General features: G+C 42.4%; 1 protein-coding gene across 8 annotated transcripts in view; it reads left to right on the top strand.

The window, feature by feature from the left end:
• The window catches only part of SYTL5 (synaptotagmin like 5), a 290,114-nt gene that overhangs the window by 223,257 nt on the left and 48,182 nt on the right, over nucleotides 1-18,675 (top strand). For 6 of the 8 annotated variants that reach the window (XM_078065204.1, XM_078065205.1, XM_078065207.1 and 3 more), the window contains 6 exons: nucleotides 92-157; nucleotides 3,261-3,439; nucleotides 5,547-5,646; nucleotides 7,272-7,433; nucleotides 16,508-16,616; nucleotides 17,847-17,979. In XM_078065204.1, coding sequence (XP_077921330.1) covers nucleotides 92-157; nucleotides 3,261-3,439; nucleotides 5,547-5,646; nucleotides 7,272-7,433; nucleotides 16,508-16,616; nucleotides 17,847-17,979 — 749 coding nt within the window. The remainder of the gene's footprint in view (nucleotides 1-91; nucleotides 158-3,260; nucleotides 3,440-5,546; nucleotides 5,647-7,271; nucleotides 7,434-16,507; nucleotides 16,617-17,846; nucleotides 17,980-18,675) is intronic. The other 2 variants (XM_078065209.1, XM_078065208.1) reach the window with 1 other exon arrangement.

Below are 18,675 nucleotides of genomic sequence, written 5' to 3'. Positions count from 1 at the left end.
GTGCCTGTAAATCTTTTTCTTTGCTCCTCTGATTTCTGTCTGTTGCTCTAATACCCTTTTTTCTTTTGACCTTTGGACGACTTTCTTAAAGAATTCTCAAGCAGGCTCTGACAGGAAGTGGACCTACCTAAATGTCCCTGATGCTGACTCAGACACTGTGAGTTTTCAGTCTTTCCTTTTCCTTATTTCCAACCATGCTTTGCAAATTTCATGGTATGGGAAATCTGATGAGGTGGGCAGTTTTTCCAGCACTTATCTTTTTCTGACTTGTGTACAGTTAACTAGAGTTTCTCTTTAAAGGGTAAACAGCATTATCGGAATCCGAGTATCCCAAGGAAAGAAAAATTCATTAAACATTAGAATCCGAGCGCCAGTCAAAAGACGTATGGTTCAACATGATTTACCATTAATGAGATACCTTTAGAATAAACATCTCTATTTTAAATCACAACATTGGCTCGGTTAAGAGCATAAAGTTTGGTTAGTAGGAAAATTGCCTTAGCTGCCTTAATTTCTCCCAAGCTTCAGCATTTGTGGGTTTTTAAGTTTTCTTCTATCTTTAGGGGCCCCCTGCTTAGTGAGGACTTCTTTGAAGATGTGGCTACTGAGAGATGTGGTGTAGACAGAACTGAGTGATATTAGGAGGTGGGGAGGCATGCTGGGGAGGTCCTCAGACTAAAAATCTGGAGCTCTTGCTCTGTATCTTGGCACTGCTAATAATTTCTGTGAGCCAGTGTTTTTTCATATGTAACATGAGGGGGTAGGGGCTTATTCATGAAGCCCTTGGAAGTCAAAGAATAGTCCATGGACCAGCAGCCTTGCCTCACTTGGGGCAGAGACTCTAGCACTTTGTCAGTTCACAGAGCCCCTAGTGATTCTTTCATCCCACTCCTGAGCCAAAATTAACACCTGACTAACCCATTTATTAAGTAGCTAGTGATGTGAAATGTTGGGGTTCAGGAGCGAATTCTTGAGGCATCTTTGGTGCAAAAAGGTGGTTTTATTAAGGCACGGGGACAGGGCCCATGGGGCAGAAGGAGCTGCACTAGGGTTGTGAGGAGTGACTGATTATACACTTTCAAGTTGGGAGGGGGTTGGGGATAGCATAAGTCTCTAAGGAATTTGGAAGCAAGGTTTCCAGGACCTTGAGGGGCTAGCTGTTGTTAGGATAAGGTCATTTACTACTGTCTAGTAAAACCCTGGTCATGAGACCCTTCGGATGTGTATCAGGGAGCCATATGCTTGGAGGATGATTGCTAACCTATATCTTGGGGGCTAGTAGAGCTAAAGGAAGTTTCCAAAGGGATTTTTATCTATTAAAGAAGACTTACGGGATCCTGGAGGTGGGCTCATGTCAAGCTAAGGTTGCCTTTTGCCTCTAGCAAAAGTATTAACATTGAGGCAGTTGAGTTCCTGGAGGAAGGTCACCCTTCCTATCTTAAGTATTTGTCAATGGGCTGCAAGGGAAATTTAATTCCTTTCTGTATTTCCTTTGCCTTTGTTCTCCACACCAGTTAGGTCAAAAAAACTTTGTAAGCACTGGTATCCTAACAAGTTAGTAGACATGCAAAACAATAATACACATACACTGAAAGAAAAATAGCTTTATTCCATTCTTAAATAGCCCTTAATCCTTACTAATGGGACGTGGGTACCTGTTGGGCACTTCACAACTCGTCAAATCTTGGAATCTGATTGGACAGCACCACTTTTATTTCCTGTTCCATGTTGATTTTTATGCAGTACTTGCTTATTTTTCACAGCAACTGTCAAAAACTCAGCTTCACACGGATAGGACTTAACTGAAAGAGAATAAATTGTGATTTAATGTTGACACGGTGAACTACTGCTAAGAGTTTGCATGGTGTCTGATCGATGTCACTGTGTTTCCCTTGAAATTTTAAAATACCCCGTGGTCCCCCTGTGAGGTTGCTGTGGGGCTCTGGGATGCCTCAGTACACATTTTGCAAACTGTGGACCTAGGAGTTTGTTAGAAAAGAAGACTCTGAGACTGACTGCATCAGAATCTTCCTTTTAACAAGATCTGGTGATTTATGTGCAATTAAAAGTTTGAAAAACACTGCTCAAAGCCACCTGTTATTATGAAAATTCTGTTTTGTTCTAGGAATGGGAAAGACAAATGAGCTCACTCACTGGCTCTCTTGAAATTATAATTCCTAAGTAATTATGGAATTCTTGGTTTACTCTTGACCTTGACTTAAGCTTAGAAGAGATCCTGGCCACATAGCCCGCATCCTGTTCTTTGATCAGGCTCTGAGCAACTAGAGGAATGTCATGACTTGCGTTATGCGTAACAGACACAAGTGGGAAGTCTAGGCTCTCTTTGTACTTACTCTAGTCCTTCCCAGTGGTTCACAGACAGGGCTTTTGAAACTGCTGGGTCACTCATGAAAGCCTTCCAAGTGGTCTCTTGTGAGTCATGTTGCTAAGATACAGTTTTGGCACTAAAGGATAATCTTGTTACATTTAATTTAAAATGTGTCTCTTGTCACTAGTGATTTCAAATAAAATCAGAAATCTTATTCATTCTGGTAGATTTGGACTTTTTTTTTTTTTTTTTTTTACATTTTATTTGTCTGTTGGTGTGTTGATTATTTAGTGTTCTATTTTTGTGGGTGGCTATTTTACAGAGGTTTACAAAGCCCTGGTCTTACACTACCTATGTGACCAAAACAGCTGCCTGGGGAGTTCACAGCAGCCAAGGGTAAATGACGTTCTGGCATGCCCTTGTTATAGCTGCAGTTACGGCTTCCCAGAGACTGCTGGGATGCTCTCTGTGGGTATCAGAGAGAGAAACTTGTGGCTCCTGCTGGCACGGAATATAGGAGCTTCCCTTTGTCCTGATGGATGCATTCTAGACCTTGGAGTAGGTTGACCTTGAGTCTACCAGCGAGAGAGGCAAAAGCTACAGAGGTGGGGAGAGGACATGGGATTGGAAGTGCTTCAATGACCCTGTATTCATTAGAAGTGAATAAACAAAGGCTATTCACTTGCCCCTCTCAGCAAGTTTCCTGCCTTCCTTTCCAACACTCCTTAAGTCTTCTTGTCCCTTGTCAGGCTTGGGTTTTATACAATACCAGAAAACCCAAGCAAAACAAGTGATTTTTGCTTTCTTCACTCACCCTGGACTTTACTGCTCATTATAAAGAATAAGAATTATAATTGAATAAAGGGGGTAGCTTCTTTGTAGAGCTAATTAGAATAACCCTGGACACCTCTTTTCATCTTGTTTATTCCAGACCAGCCTTAACAGCATGATGAGTGTTTACAGTGAAACAGGAGACTATGGCAATGTGAAGGTCAGTGGTGAAATCCTTCTCCACATCAGCTACTGCTACAAAACTGGCGGGCTCTACATTTTTGTCAAGAATTGCAGAAATCTGGCCATAGGAGATGAAAAGAAACAGAGGACAGATGCGTAAGCGCTTAGCATATTCCTCGAACTGTTTTCTTTGTCAGTATGTGTGGTTTTGTCTTAGCATTCCTCTTGATTCAGAGCCTTCTCAGAAGGTCGATTGTCATTTTCCTCCCGTGCGACACTTCTAAATATTCTCTAAGTGTATGTATAATGGTTGTGTCCATGATTATCTGATTTTTCCAAAGCCACGTGTTGATATGATTCAGGACTGACATATTTGTAATTTACACAGAGGCAGCTCTGTGATAGAAGCTGGCTGACACATTGGCCTACCCCGGGATCTCTGAGTATCCTGTTCTGGGAGACCCTCCAGAGAAAATTGCCAAGCTGTTAGCCTAATTGAACAACTCAAAAGGACAATTTTGAGTTCTCAGGATTCCAGATATTAGCTGGGAGGCAGATATGGACCGTTGGTACATTGGAAGGGAGCTAGATGAAAGATGTGTCAGGGGCTCCCAAAGTCATTGCCAGACTTGATGATTTACTAGGAAGAGTCACAGGACTCCACTTGTCATAAGCAGCAGAGAAAAAAGGCATGTGTGGCGAAGTTCTGAAGAATCCGGGCTTCAACTTCCAAGCATCCTCCCCTCCCCCACTGGAGTCGCACGTGATGTGCTTAATTCCTCCAGCAACAAGTCGTGGCAGCACCAACTGTCACATACCAAAATTCCAGTCTCCGTGAAGGAAAGCAGGTGTTCTGCCTAAGCCATATTGTTTTTACAAATAGTTTAGTCACAGTGAGCCACTTACATCTGTTCTGGGAGTGATGAGAATCCTCCTGAAATCCAAGTTTCCAGATGCCGGCCAATGGCAAATGTTGTAAGCAGGCATTTCCAAGGACAGCAATCTGAGGCCAGCTGTGTTACCCCTTTCCTCCGTAATAGGTGACCCAGGTCCAATAAACAACTCAGAGAAGCTGTTTCCAAGTGTCTAAAGATAGACAAATGGGAGTGGGGCACCTGACAGGCTCAGTTGGTGGAGTGTGCAGCTCTTGATCTCAAGGTTGTGAGTTCGAGCCCCCATGTTGGGTGTAGAGATTACTTAATTTTTTTTAAAAAAAGATAGACAAATGAGGGGCACCTGGGTGGCTCAGTCGTTAAGCGTCTGCCTTCAGCTCAGGTCATGATCCCAGGGTCCTGGGATCGAGCCCCGCATCGGGCTCCCTGCTCCGCGGGGAGCCTGCTTCTCCCTCTTCCGCTCCCCCTGCTTGTGTTCCTGCTCTCGCTATCTCTCTCTCTCTGTCAAATAAATAAATAAAATCTTAAAAAAAAAAAAAGACAAATGAGTGGATTCTGAGTATAGATGGGTCCACCTACTTCCTCAGCTGAATATTCAAGGGCTTCAGGACCAATATAATCATTTAGAGTAGCATGGAAAGAGGTCATCTAAAGCCCTGGTAGATGTGCTTCACAGCTCTGGTAGCATCTTGTACATTGTAGTCTTGTACATCTTGTGCATTTCTAAGTTTGCCTTGATACCCCTGCTCCAGGAGGCTCCTGGGATATCCCAGCACAAGGTGTCAGGCAGAATTGCTTTTGTGACATCAGGTTGTTATTTCCTATTTGTTCTTTTTCACCATTTTCCTTCATTCATCCATGACCACTGATTCCACTCATCAGAAGTTCTGACATCTGAATAGAGAGGAATATAACCCTACAGTATTTTGTGAGACCATTGATCCTATGAATAGATGACATCTATTGAGGAGTATAACATGTCAGCTCCCTGTATGTATCAACCATTTCAATCCTTGCAATGCCATAAGTTGGATACTGTTATTATCCCAGTTTTACAGATGAGGAAACTGAGGCACAGAGAAGTTAAGTAAGTTCTTGAGTTTACCAAAACCAGTGAGGCATGGAGTGATTCAAGCCTAGTTGGCTTGACTTCAGAGCCCACACTCTTCATCACTATACTTTACCGCTTCCCTCTTATTGGAAGCCCAGAGTTGTATTTTAAGGTATCTTGCCATGTAGACTACATTCTCTCTGGTTCTCTCGTGTTTGCTGGCCTATTCCCTTCACCTCTTTTATTCACTGAAATCCCTGACTATTCCTTGCAAAGTAGATGTCTTCCAATAATTACTTTCATGTTTTATCATGTACAGTTATGTCAAGTCATACCTTCTTCCTGACAAGTCCAGAAACAATAAGCGCAAGACCAAGGTCAGAACAGGCACGAATCCAGAATTCAATGAGACACTAAAGGTGAGTACATGCTCTCTCATATTCACGCAAGTGATACCGTTCATATCCTCATTGGTTTAAAATTGGCTACGGAGGATTTGCATGTCCAGACTTAAATATCTTTTAGAAAAATTTTGAATAAATTCATGTCACGCCCTTGGCTTTCCTAACAGTTTTTGGAAAAACTGTAAACCACCCTTACTCGGCTTATTTCTCGCTGCTGCTAAAGTGACGCCTGAAGTAAAGATGATCCAGTGAAATTCCATCTGAGCTGGGGCATCTTGTCAAAAAATATGGTTCATCCTTGGGAAAACTGTTTTTTCTAGTTCCCCTTAAAAGGAGTTTGTCACAGTTTTGACACTAACTTAGCAAGTCACTTTGTGCCCACTCCTCATTCTGCTCACACAGCATGAGTATGTGCTATTTCTTGTCAGGTTTCAGAGTTGGGCTAAATTTAGGCCTGTGGTTAATGAACAGTGGAGATGCACAGCTGGATTTGAGGAACCTCAGGGAAAGTGGCCCCGATAAGACATGACCCAGGCCCCAATCCTGGAGACATTCTTTCCTCCATGGGCTTCTAAAGCCCATGGCCTTCTCCCACCCTGGACCAATCTAGCCTGGTAAGAAAGATCCAGGGAGGCTGGAATGTAGAAGTTATTGCCAGTCGCAGGGAAATGTATGGACCTTGTACCCGGAGTGAGGGAGTCAGAATCCACCATAGCAGGAAGTTGGTGAGTGGGGACATCCATCAGTGGGGTTGTGTTTGGAAGCAGGAGCCAATATGAAGACAGATCAAAATGAGGATGAATGAATACAGGCAGGGTGTGAATCTGGTGGCTCTAACAAGGTAGCAAAGATGAGCCCAAGCAGAATAGATAGGGTGACGTGGCAAATTCAGGAAGCACGGAGCCAAGGTCAATCACGCCAGGACCAGCAAAGATGGGTATAGAAGCAAATCCAAGTTCAAGAAACAGTCTGCAGTGTGTCTCAGGTGGGAGTTGCATAGAACTAGCAGGAGGTTCGAGAGTGTATAGGCATGTGGCTGTGGATCACGTTCTGCTGAAAAGGAAAAGCTACCCCAGCAGTATTTTCTTTCCGCTCAGTCTCTGTATTGGTCTCTTCACTCCTGCGCTTATGCGAGACTTGATGAAGTTTGGTGTTTGCAGGTTTCTCACTGAGGGTACTTTCCTGGATTTGGGGGTTCTCGTCATGACTAAAATAAGACAGAGAAGTTGGAGAGTTGATATAGCAAACATTAAGCTTACGAAGGAGAGGTTGAAAAACGATTCGCAGATGAAAACGGGGTAAAACTGGAAAGGGGACAGTCTTAATTACCTAATACTTTTAATATACTATTTGAAGTTTATTGACTTCTTCCTAAATAATTGGCTGATATATCTTTCAGTGCGAGGTCTAACACAAAATGAGTTCATGGCATAGAACCCCCGTTGTAGCATAAACAAGGGAAAATACAGTGGGCTTTTGTGTGTGTGTGTGTGTGTGTGTGTGTGTGTGTGTGTGTGTGTGTGTTTCATTCCTGTTACTAGTGTGTATGATCTGAAAGATGGCGAAAGTAAATTTCAGCCTGTGGTAGAATTGGGCAGAGCCCTCCACGTGGAGTGTGATGTTGTGACTCTCGTTTGCAGTACACCATCAGCCACACCCAGCTGGAAACAAGAACTCTGCAGCTCTCAGTCTGGCATCATGATCGATTTGGACGTAACAGCTTCCTTGGGGAGGTGGAGATTCCTTTTGATTCATGGAACTTTGAAAATCCAAATGATGAGTGGTTTGTGCTTCAGCCCAAGGTAGGAAATGCCTCCAGATTAATCGAACAGTTATGCAACGAGACAGGTTAGGAACAAAATTGATGTCATAGGCCTAGAGAATCTGAAGACTTCTCTCATTTTCAAGTGGTAATCTGAACAGATGAGTACAGCTAATTTTGGAATAATACAATACATGTAAATCCTTTCGTTGGAACTCCTTCTTTAATACAGACCGTCTGTACAATGCAAGTCATATAGTCATATGTATTATTAATTTGACTTACTAAAAATGTATTCATCATTTGAAAGTCTCCATGGATTAAAAAAGGGGAGTACATTGTATGATCCTATCAGAAAGAGAAAGCATTCAATTTCCCATAGGCAAAAAAAACCCATAGAGCCAGTCAGTCTTAAAACATTCTCTCGGGGCACCTGGGTGGCTCAGTCATTAAGCGTCTGCCTTCGGCTCAGGTCATGATCCCAGGGTCCTGGGATCGAGCCCCGCATCGGGCTCCCTGCTCCGTGGGAAGCCTGCTTCTCCCTCTCTCGCTCCCCCTGCTTGTGTTCCTGCTCTCACTGTGTCTCTATCAAATAAATAAATAAAATCTTTAAAAAAAAAACAAAAAAAAACCATTCTCTCTATTCCCCATTCTCCACAATTCATACATAAGCAGGAGTGGCCTTGCCTTGGCTCACATGAGGAAGTAAGGAGTAGCTAAAGTATCTGGTTTCCTATATTCCTACTTTTGAGATTCATAACCCAGGTTTTAAGTTATAGTCAGAAAAACAATCTTAAAGCTGGTTCTAGAAATTAAATGCAATACAGCATGTTCTAGACCAACAGTACCTTGGATTCACTTTATGCAGCCAGAGTCTCTCTACATTTATAGTAATTTTTAAGTCGAAAGTGAGATGAAAAAAGGTCACATTTATGTAACCGAAGATTGTTCTTTATATACAGAGAGGCAAAAAGAACATGATGGTAAAGATAGTAGACTCAATTCAGACTTCCTGGCTTCAGTCCTGGCTTCATGACTATCTGTGTGACATTGGGCAAATTAACTTCCCAGACTTTGGTGTTCTCATTTGTGATATAATAATTGGACATATCTTACTGGGATGTTGTGAAGCTTGGAGAAGCACTCTGCAATGCTCGCAGTATTGTGTCGGGCACATTTTAAGCTCTCAGTAAATGCTAGGTAGTGTTTATGTTATGTGAGAGTCCTTGTATTGCAATTGACAGAAACTCCAGCTCATACCACTCAAAAAAGGAAATTATTGACCAGTGATTATCAAGCATGGCTTTACCCAGATAACTCACATCGTATCAAGGCCCTGGACTCTCTTGGTCTCTCTTCTCTGTGTTGGCTTCATTTTGAGACTCTGTGCAGTTGGCTTCCATCACTAGCTCTACTATGCTTCTCTTGGACATTACAATACATGTAAGCCCCTCCTCCTTGCATCACACGGCCCGGGAGAGGACAAATGTCCTCCTCTTCCAGTAGTCCACCCAGCACCCTGGGCCTGGTTCTCCTCATTCTGATGACATCATTTGCCCATCCTGAGCTAATTGCCGTGGCCGGCCAGGGAGGTGAGATACGTTGGCTGACTTAAGACAATCAGAATATACCCTGGTCCTGAAGGTAGTATTGCCCCAAAGGAAATCCAGGTATAGTAGTTCTAAAGGAATGGTGAGTGGAAGCTGAACAACAACACATGCGTGGATCAGCAGCAGCAACAGCATTGTTCACCACAAACATCATGAGGTAAGTATCATCATTTCCATTGTATCTGAGGAGATCGAGACTCAGAAATTAAATACAACTTTCTGGTAAGAGTTTTAGAAGTACTGACCTCAAGCTTGGTGTAAATCACTCATGGAAAATCTTTGGGAAGTGTAATTGGGCTGTGGGTAAAATTAATAATAAAATATGATAAAAGTCCTTAAACATAAAATAACTGCAAGCCCCTGACTAACATAAATGTGATAGGAAATACAAGAGTCACAAGAAATAAGTCTGCAAGAGTATAACATTCCCTTGACATTAAGCATGGGAAATAATTGGTCATTAAACACTGAATCTCTTGGAGTTGAGTGAAAAGCCTCACCATGACGGATAGCACTTAATCTGACTCAACAGTCTCCTGTCGCTCGCTTCCTTTTGTGTATGATGGGTGAGCACCACAGAATCATAGTTAGAAAATATCCAAGACATTATATGAAGCATGACGCAGATGTAGGACAAGTAACATTCATTTTAGTACGTGAAATTAACTTGTCATAAATTTAACATTAAAGCACATAGGGGCTCTTTGGAAAACAGCTTGGAACATTCCAGTCAGTTTCCTGGAAATGGTTGAAGGATTTGCACTGGGATGATATCTAAGCTCTCCCAGGCATATCCTCTGTGCTTAGGGACCAGCCACTTTCTGTGGTAATCACCTTCACATTGCCACTGAGTGATTTCACTTTCTTTTTTTTTTTAAGATTTTATTTATTTATTTGACAGAGAGAGACACAGCGAGAGAGGAAACACAAGCAGGGGGAATGGGAGAGGGAGAAGCAGGCTTCCCGCGGAACAGGGAGCCGGATGCGGGGCTCAATCCCAGGACCCTGGGATCATGACCTGAGCCAAAGGCAGATGCTTAATGACTGAGCCACCAAGGCGCCCCTTCACTTTCTATCATAAGGGAGAAGCAGCTCTCAGGCTGCTCAAGGTAGAAAAGTTCTGATTGAGTGTAACGCCTGGAACTCCTTGGTCCTCTGCCAGATCCCCTTGGATTCCTTTAACCATGACTGTTAGGAATTTTGCCTCCAACAGCCTTCACCTGAGACTCTGTTTACAAGACTGTTCCCAGGCTACTGTAGCTTTTCCAATGAGCGGAGAGAGTCAGAAGCTCCTAGGAGCTTACGTACCACCTACCACGAGGCAACTCTTTGCCAATAACTCATAGATGGGGGAGTCTGAAAGCCCAGTTCCCTTACTGAGAGTGGCGGGGGCAAGGAGGGTGGTGCTCCAAGGCATTACTTACACTCTACAGCTTCCCTGCCAGATCAGGCTATCCCCTTGCCTGGCTTCCTCCTGACCTTTTTCCTGGTCACCCCTTCCCTGGTCTATCCTGGGAGCAATTCTTAATAAGTCATGTGCGTTAAGAATCCTCATCTCAGAGTGAGCCTCTGGGGAACCCCACAGAGCTTCATGTCTTTAATCCATGTCATCTTTCTCTGCCAAGAAAAAGATGACACACAGACACATATGTGTCTCTGACACATATAGACACATAGACGTGTCTCTGATACGTGTAGAGGAAAGCCCACAGTTTCAGCCTTGTTTGGACGCCATGCCTTCCAGAAATGGGGAGGACAGGTGCTACGTACTCTGTAGGCGGCCTCCTATTCATTGGTGGCTCATCCTCAGGCTGAGCTGGGCTCCGGGTGGTGGATTATCAGCCAACTTCGAGAAGCGTCGCTTCGTTTTCAGTCTCCTATCTCAGTCACTTCATCAGCTGCAGCTAGAGTATGAGCAGCCCTGGAGACTTGATGTTTCCTTGTAGATTATCCAGCTAAGGAGGTGAAGTGTAAGCCACAGGGGCCAATTTCCTTAGTGATAGAGGATCAGAATGAATAGTCCTTCGGCATTCGGAAATACTGACATCCCTTTGCAGTGGGAATATGGGAAAGACACAGTGCCTCATTTCTTATTGACTCTGTGTTAGTGAACGTCCCTCGGCACCTGCCTTTGTTTTTGCTAAGACTTATGGCACTAAGCCAGTGAGGAGGCTGGTGCAGACAGAGGAAGAACTCAAGTTGTCAAGTGGGCTGTAAAGTAGTTTCACAGTACGACTTCCATTTTACTGCACGACAGGAGATTGTTTATTAGCTGTAACTCATTATCTTTCTGAAAGGCATATTAGGTAGGTAGACCAGAAGGGTTTGTCAGTATGAATTGCCTTTCATGTCTTCCCAGAAGGTGCTATTATAAAAACAAGGAGCTTTGAAAATCAACAGTGAGCTCAAGTATTTTCCAAGGAAATCTTCTCTGTTCTGCTTTCAGGTGGAGAGTAAATGCAAGTTCCTGTGAAATTATTACTGAGCTAAAAGGCTCTCTCTCTCTATTTGGAGGTTTGGGCAGACTTTTGTCCATAATCTGTGACCCCCACCTTAGACCTGAAAATGTCCTGGGAACTCTGTTTCCAACTCCGATGTAATGTGGATCTCTTCAAAAAGCAGAAGATAATGGGGCTTGCCTGGTGATGCAGGTGTCACATACTAATCTATATTAGTAGAGGTTAGAACATGCAATACTGGGATTTATTAATGTTATTAATGTTAGTGTTCCACTGGTATTTAGCTTAATTAAAAATATACTGGTGACTTTCTATAAATACAGTCTTGAAATCTTGTAAGAGTAGAAAAGAGTAAAGATGAAGACTTGTAGCATTATAATCACATACAGAAGAAATTCAAGGGAGGGAGTCATCTTGCAGCCTGTACATGGCTAATAAATACCTTGGGATAGTTTGGGTATTCTTGCAAGGAAATTCCAAGGCAACGTCATCTCCTGACATACCATCATTTTACGTCATTCAACCACCTTTTGCTCTGAGAAAGGTAGAATTTTCTGGGGGTGAAGGGCGGAGCCCTTGACCAGTAACTGATGGGTGAAGGAGCATCATCAACACTCTCATTCTCTTGTCTCCTGGTTGGGACAGCTCTTGGAGATGTGATCTGTCTTGTCTGCAAAGCTCCCCTGTGGAACTGAGAGAGAGTTACTCACCATAAAACTTTGCCCAATATCACAACCTTGTTAAGCCTTCTTCAGTTTGTGGTCCCACTTCCTCACCCCCTTCCTAATAAAACACACTAAGATAAATTTGTGTCTTAGGGTCTTCTGGGCAACCCAGAGTAGAAACCTCGTTTTCATCTTCCTTGCTACTACCTCCCTTCACACACACCTCTAATCACACCTGACTTCCTGCCAGCTTTTAAACACATTTACACAGTCCCCACTGAATCTTGCTCATACTATACTGTTTTCTTATCCCAGACTGACCTTCTTCCCATCTCCTCGTTATCAGTCATCATATCTCCCATCCTTTAAGCACCAGGCAAAGGCCACCTCTTTATCCCAATCTAGATGATTCTCTCTCTTCCCACAGTAGATTCTTTGTACCTGTATTGAAGCAACTGTCATCCTTTGTCTGAGCTGAGCTTACAATAGTAGGTCAGTTCACAAAGCCACAGAAATCACACACATACAAACATACACCCCCAGTGCATTTCTTAATCATTTATTTTAACTTAAAACAAGTGTGCATTGATTTTCAAGTCTTTTAATATAGGGATAATTCATTTCGTTTGAGTATAGTTTCGGTGATTAGAATTCTGTTCTATCTTCCTGGCATAAATTCTGACCCTAGTGCATTCTAATCAGTGGTTTCTAGTTTGAGCTTTTCTAAAATGCAGCAAGAACTTGAGAATGCTTTCAAAGTAAACCAAATATAAAAGCTTTCTAAATATTCATGATTGTTTTCTAATCTTTTATAGCTTCGAGCCCAAATGTAATCCAATAGCAAATTTATTTTCAAATACTTAGTTCTTTGAAAGTATTCATATTAATTTTTATAGTAGTAGCTGTCTTTTTGCACTCTTCAGTTTATTGATATGAAATTATATAATTAGAACCACAGACGTGCCCGGCATAAAGAACCTGGGAGACGAATGCAGCTGGCTTTTGATAAGCATACGGTTCAACTGATAGGAGTAGGCATGCATGGTCTTTGTATAGAGGATCCTGCTCTTCACTGGGAATGGAGAACATTAATCTGATGAGTCAGTTAAATAAGGGCAGATTTATAGAGCTTCTGTTGAATATATGTCTCCTGGACAGACTGAAACCTCAGTAGGGTCTGTCTCATGTGTCTCTGCAGCACTTAGCAAAATGCCTTCAAAGCATTACTACAAGAAGGCATCCCATATGTGTTGGGAGGATTGAATGAGTTGAATTGAATTGAATTCTACCTTTCTCGGAGCAAAAGGTGGTTGAATGACGTAAAATGATGGTATGTCAGGAGATGACGTTGCCTTGGAATTTCCTTGCAAGAATACCCAAACTATCCCAAGGTATTTATTAGCCATGTACAGGCTGCAAGATGACTCCCTCCCTTGAATTTCTTCTGTATGTGATTATAATGCTACAAGGCTTCATCTTTACTCTTTTCTACTCTTACAAGATTTCAACACTGTGGGGCGCCTGGGTGGCTCAGTCGTTAGGCATCTGCCTTCGGCTCAGGTCATGATCCCAGGGTCCTGGGATCGAGCCCCATGTCGGGCTCCCTGCTCAGCAGGGAGCCTGCTTCTCCCTCTCCCACTCCCCCTGCTTGTGTTCCCTCTCTTGCTGTGTTTCTCTCTGTCAAATAAATAAATAAAACCTTTAAAAAAAAAAAAAAAAGATTTCAAGACTGTATTTATAGAAAGTCACCAGTATATTTTTAATTAAGCTAAATACCAGTGGAACATTAACGTTAATAACATTAATAAATCCCAGTATTGCATATTCTAACCTCTACTAATATATATTAGTATGTGACACCTGCACACATCACTTTTTCCTACCAACATATTTTCCCATCCAAAGCTCTCAGCTAAAAGCAAATAGAGCCTGCATTGGTTAGCTATTATATAGAAAACTATTCTAAACCTTAGTGGCTTAAAACAATTTATTGTTGCTCATCATTCTGTGGGGTGACTAGGCTCAGGTAGGTGGTTCTCAGTGAAGGTCTCTCATGTGGATGCAGCTAGATGGTAGACTGAGGCTGAAGTCGTATGAAGGATTGACTGGGCTGGTTGTTCAAGTTGGCTGTCTCACACTTACTGTTAGCTGCCAACCAGAGTACCTCCATGTGGCCTCTTTCTGTGGCTTGGGCCTCAACACCATGGGTCCTCGGAGGGAGCATCCCAAGGATAATCATTCTAAGAGAGGAAGTAGAAGCTGTTGATCTTGGGCTTGGGGCCCAGAAACTGGCACATTGTCACTGGTGCCATGGTCTACTGGTCAAACCAATCACAAGGTCCACTCAGATCCAAAGAGAAAGGATAAATACCCCACCACTCATTGGCTATAGCATCAAAAAAGTAATGACCTCTTTAATTTGCTATAATGCCCATTACAACTTTCCATTTGTGACATTCACATAAAGTAAAATTTACTGAAACTGTCAAAACAACAAGAAAAGTCCTTTTACAAGGCATGTGACTTAATTAGATTAAATATTAGATGGGTAGTCTATTTCACTGTCTAATCTCATGTTTGCCCCTAGTAAGAAGGTTGAATAAAATACTTCAAATGATTTTCCCACCTTTACTGATAAGTTTTATCACCACCAAGAGGAAAGTCAGGCAAGGATTCCTTTTCCTGGTAATGGTCCCAGTCATCTTTGCTGAGGCTTGAACAGCCTCTGGCTTCGCTGTTTGAGTTTGGGGGGTTTCTGGCCTCTCAGAAGACAGCAGTTCTCAGCCCTCGACTCAGCGCCCAGGGGCCAGGTTCTTGAAGGAAAGGCCTAAGAAAATATACCAACTTTCTTACCCCATTTATGAAAAGTCAGTTGAGTTGACTCAATGGCAACTAGGAGCTTTACAGAACAAAGGGTCTGGGTATTATGTTCACATTGAATTTTTGAACTGAAACTTTTGATTTTGAGATGATTACAGATCCACATTCAATTATAAGAAATAATACAGAGAGATCTCATGTACCCTTTGCCTAGTTTCCCCCAATGGTAGCATCTTGCAAAGCTATAGTGCAATACCACAACCGGGGTGATGACATTGATACCCCCCCATCTTCAGAGTTCCTCACTTCTCATTTGTGTGTGTGTGTGTATTTAGTTCTATGAAATTTTATCACATATGTAGCTTTATCTACCACTACAGCCAAGATACAGAACAGTTCCATCATTGCAAAGATCCCTTGTGATCTTTTATAGCCACACCGACCTCCCTTTGGACACCCCTCCCTAACTCCTAGCAACCACTAATCTGTTCTCCGTATCTGTTATTTTGTCACTTCAAGAATGTCATTTAAATGGAACCGTATGGTATGTATCCTTTTGAGCTGGCTTTTTCACTCAGCATAATTCTGTAGAGATTCATCCAAGTTGTGTGTATTGCTAGTTCATTCCTTTTTACTGCTGAGTAGTATTCCATGGTATGGCCGTACCACAGTTTGTTGCACCAGTCACCTCTTGAAGGTCATCTAGTTCATTTCCAGTTCAGGGCTATTCCAAATAAAGATGATGTGAATATTTACATACAGGTTTTTATGTGGACGTAATCTTTCATTTCTCCGGGATAAATGCCCAAAAGTGCAGTTGCTGGGTTGTATGGTAGTTATATGTTTAGTCTTATAAGAAACTGCCAAACCATTTTCCAGAGTGGCTACACCATTTTACACTCTCACCAGCAATGTTTGAGTGAACCAGTTTTTCCACATTGAGCCCAATGTGGGACTTGAACTCACAACCCTGAGATCAAGACCTGAGCTGAAATCAAGAGTTGGACACTTAACCAACTCAGCCATGCAGGCGCCCCTCCACATCGAATTTTAACCATGTAAATCACAAATAAAGCTTTTAATAATTGGTGGCTGGGCAGCCCAATGTGAATCAAGCATTACTGGCTATTTCCCCGTCTTGGTCACTTAGGAAAGCCTTGAGACATCAAGAAAGACAGGGAGAGGTGTCTTCAGGAGCTGTCCTCAGTGGTATCTTTATTTGCGCCTCATACCCCAAACTATATGTTCAGTGATAGGTTCTGGTCCTGCACCACAGGCAGGCAGTAGCCACTGACTCACACGTGTGTCATATATCTTCTCTCAAATTCCTTTTACTTTAATGTTAAAAGTTATACACAAATATTTTCATAAACTTTTCCAGCCTCTCTCTTCTCGTACCTAACGCATATCTTAAACCAGTAAGTGCTAATACAGTTGAATGGGAATGGATTGTCATATTTAAGCCAGCAAGTAAATATGACAAGACCACTCAAACATGGGCTACAAAATAATAGACCAAGCATTCTCACTTTTTCTCTTCACCTGTCTCCCTTTGGCCAGGTGGAATTTGCTGCGGACATAGGCCTTCACTATAAAGGAGAGCTAACAGTTGTTTTACGTTACATCCCCCCAGAGGAGAACCTGATGCTTCCTCTAGAAGAAGTTCAAGGTAGAGTAAAAATCAGTGACTTTGACCAAGGACATCCTGTGTCTAGAAGTATGGGAATAGGGATCAGGAATTGGTTGGACTATGTTACTTTGGCGTTACACAGATGAAAATGTAAACAGGTGTCACTGTCTTTGAAGAGAGTTGAGGAGTATATCCTACATATGGGGAAGGGTGCAGGATCTTTACAAGTAAAGGACAAAGTTCATACTTAGAAACAAGGCTTAATGGTGGTATTTGTTTCTCAGAAATCCCAGAGATAGAGGATCTTCCCCAGGATGGAGTAGGGAGGGGGAGAGGGGTACAGTGTGCTGAGAGGAGAGGTGTAAAAAGCTGCTGTATGGATTTATGACATTCACAGTTACTCAGGGAGTCTTGAGGAAGAAGTTGAACACAGAATGTAAAGGAAAAATCCAGATGGAGTCAACTTTCCAGTCCCTTTTGGCCTTTTACCATCAACTAATCCAGGCAGCCTCCTCTATCCTTCCATTCACTCTCACCCTCTTCAGTGTGACCCTGTGCAAGTAATTTACTGCCTCTCAGCCTCCATTTCCTCACTTCATAGGGATATTGTAAGGATTCAATAGGTTTATCCATGGAAAGTGCTTAAAGCAGTACTGAATAAAGGTGGTGGTGGTGGTTATTACTCACGTTGAGCACATTTCATCAGAATAAAAATGTGACGTGGGAAGAGTTTTCTCTCAATCAAAAATGTAGTTGTGCCTGGGCCATGTATAGCCTTTAGAGCTGGCCTTGTACAGTTCTAAATTTTTAAGACTAAAATACCCGAGAAGGAAGTTACGGAATTTTCTCTTGTGGAGTCTTGGCACTTCTGTGTGGCTTTCTCTGTAGCTATTTCTCACTGAGAGCAAGAATGTGGTTCAGGCAGCTCTCAGAGTCTTTTCCATTTTGTTCCTCTATACCCTGTAAAAAGATACTCCTTGTTGGGAAGTATTTAAAGTTTTCCATTTATTCATTTTTTTCAACAAACACAAATGAAGGACCTATCCAGAAGGAATCTGGTGGGGTAGAAACATTGAGATAAATCCATGGAAAAATGCACAATAACATAAAGACCCAGTTCAGTCAGCAAATGGAATAAATCTTGGCAGGTTTTCTTGGTGAATTTTGAAATGGAACCCGTGATCTCTCTCTCCCTCCCCTTCCCGCTCCCTCTCCCTCCCCTTCTTCCTCCCTCCCTGTCCATCTCTCTCTTTTTGATGGCTGATGCAGGAAAGAAGACCTTCAAAAGGGGAAAGAAGGAGTCACCTGTAATCTCCGGAGGAATCCTGGAAGTGTTCATCAAAGAGGCAAAGAATTTGACAGCAGTGAAGTCAGGAGGCACTTCTGATAGCTTTGTGAAGGGGTAATTTCGTTCTAACTCATTTTAGAAGATACTTAATGGGAGATGAGAGGATCTGTGACCCATGAGACAGTGGTGGCTGTGAGACTTCTATGTTCATCTTACTCTAAATGGACAAGGAAAGAGCTACCCTTAAATGCTGGCTTTTAGATCTGAAACAACACGAGTCTAGAGGGGGCTGCTTATTCTAGCTTTCCACTTGCTTCCAGCATATTTCAGGGTTTCCCATCATTCTCACCCTCAATACTAGCAGATTTTCCTGTGAGATTCATTTCTTAAAGGAGGAGAAAATATGATTTTCTGTGTGTAATATATTTTTTATTGTGCTTTGTTATCATTTGGTACTGGCTATAAACAACAGCAACAAAAATATTGGGTCCTTGGTATTTTGCTCTCTTAGGGGAAATTGTAAAAAGTAGAGATTTCAGAGCATCCTCCCCAGAGATACTGACTGGAGAGTGCTTTGGGGGAAGCATATTTCTTTTTTTCAGTTTCTTTCTTGTGATTGATTTCTAGTTTCATAGCATTGTGGTCAGAATGCATGGTATGATTTCAGTCTTCTCTAGTTTATTGAGGCCTGTTTTGCAACCTAACATGTGATGTATTCTGGACAGTGTTCCATATGGCCTTGAAAAGAATGTGTATTCTGTTGTTGTGGAATGGAACGTTCTGTATACATCTGTCATGTCCATCTGGTCT

Source organism: Halichoerus grypus, chromosome X, assembly GCF_964656455.1.
Source record: "Halichoerus grypus chromosome X, mHalGry1.hap1.1, whole genome shotgun sequence".
Classification (NCBI taxonomy): domain Eukaryota; kingdom Metazoa; phylum Chordata; class Mammalia; order Carnivora; family Phocidae; genus Halichoerus; species Halichoerus grypus.
The sequence above is the reverse complement of the archived record's forward strand: the minus strand, read 5'-3'. Positions and strand labels throughout refer to the sequence as shown.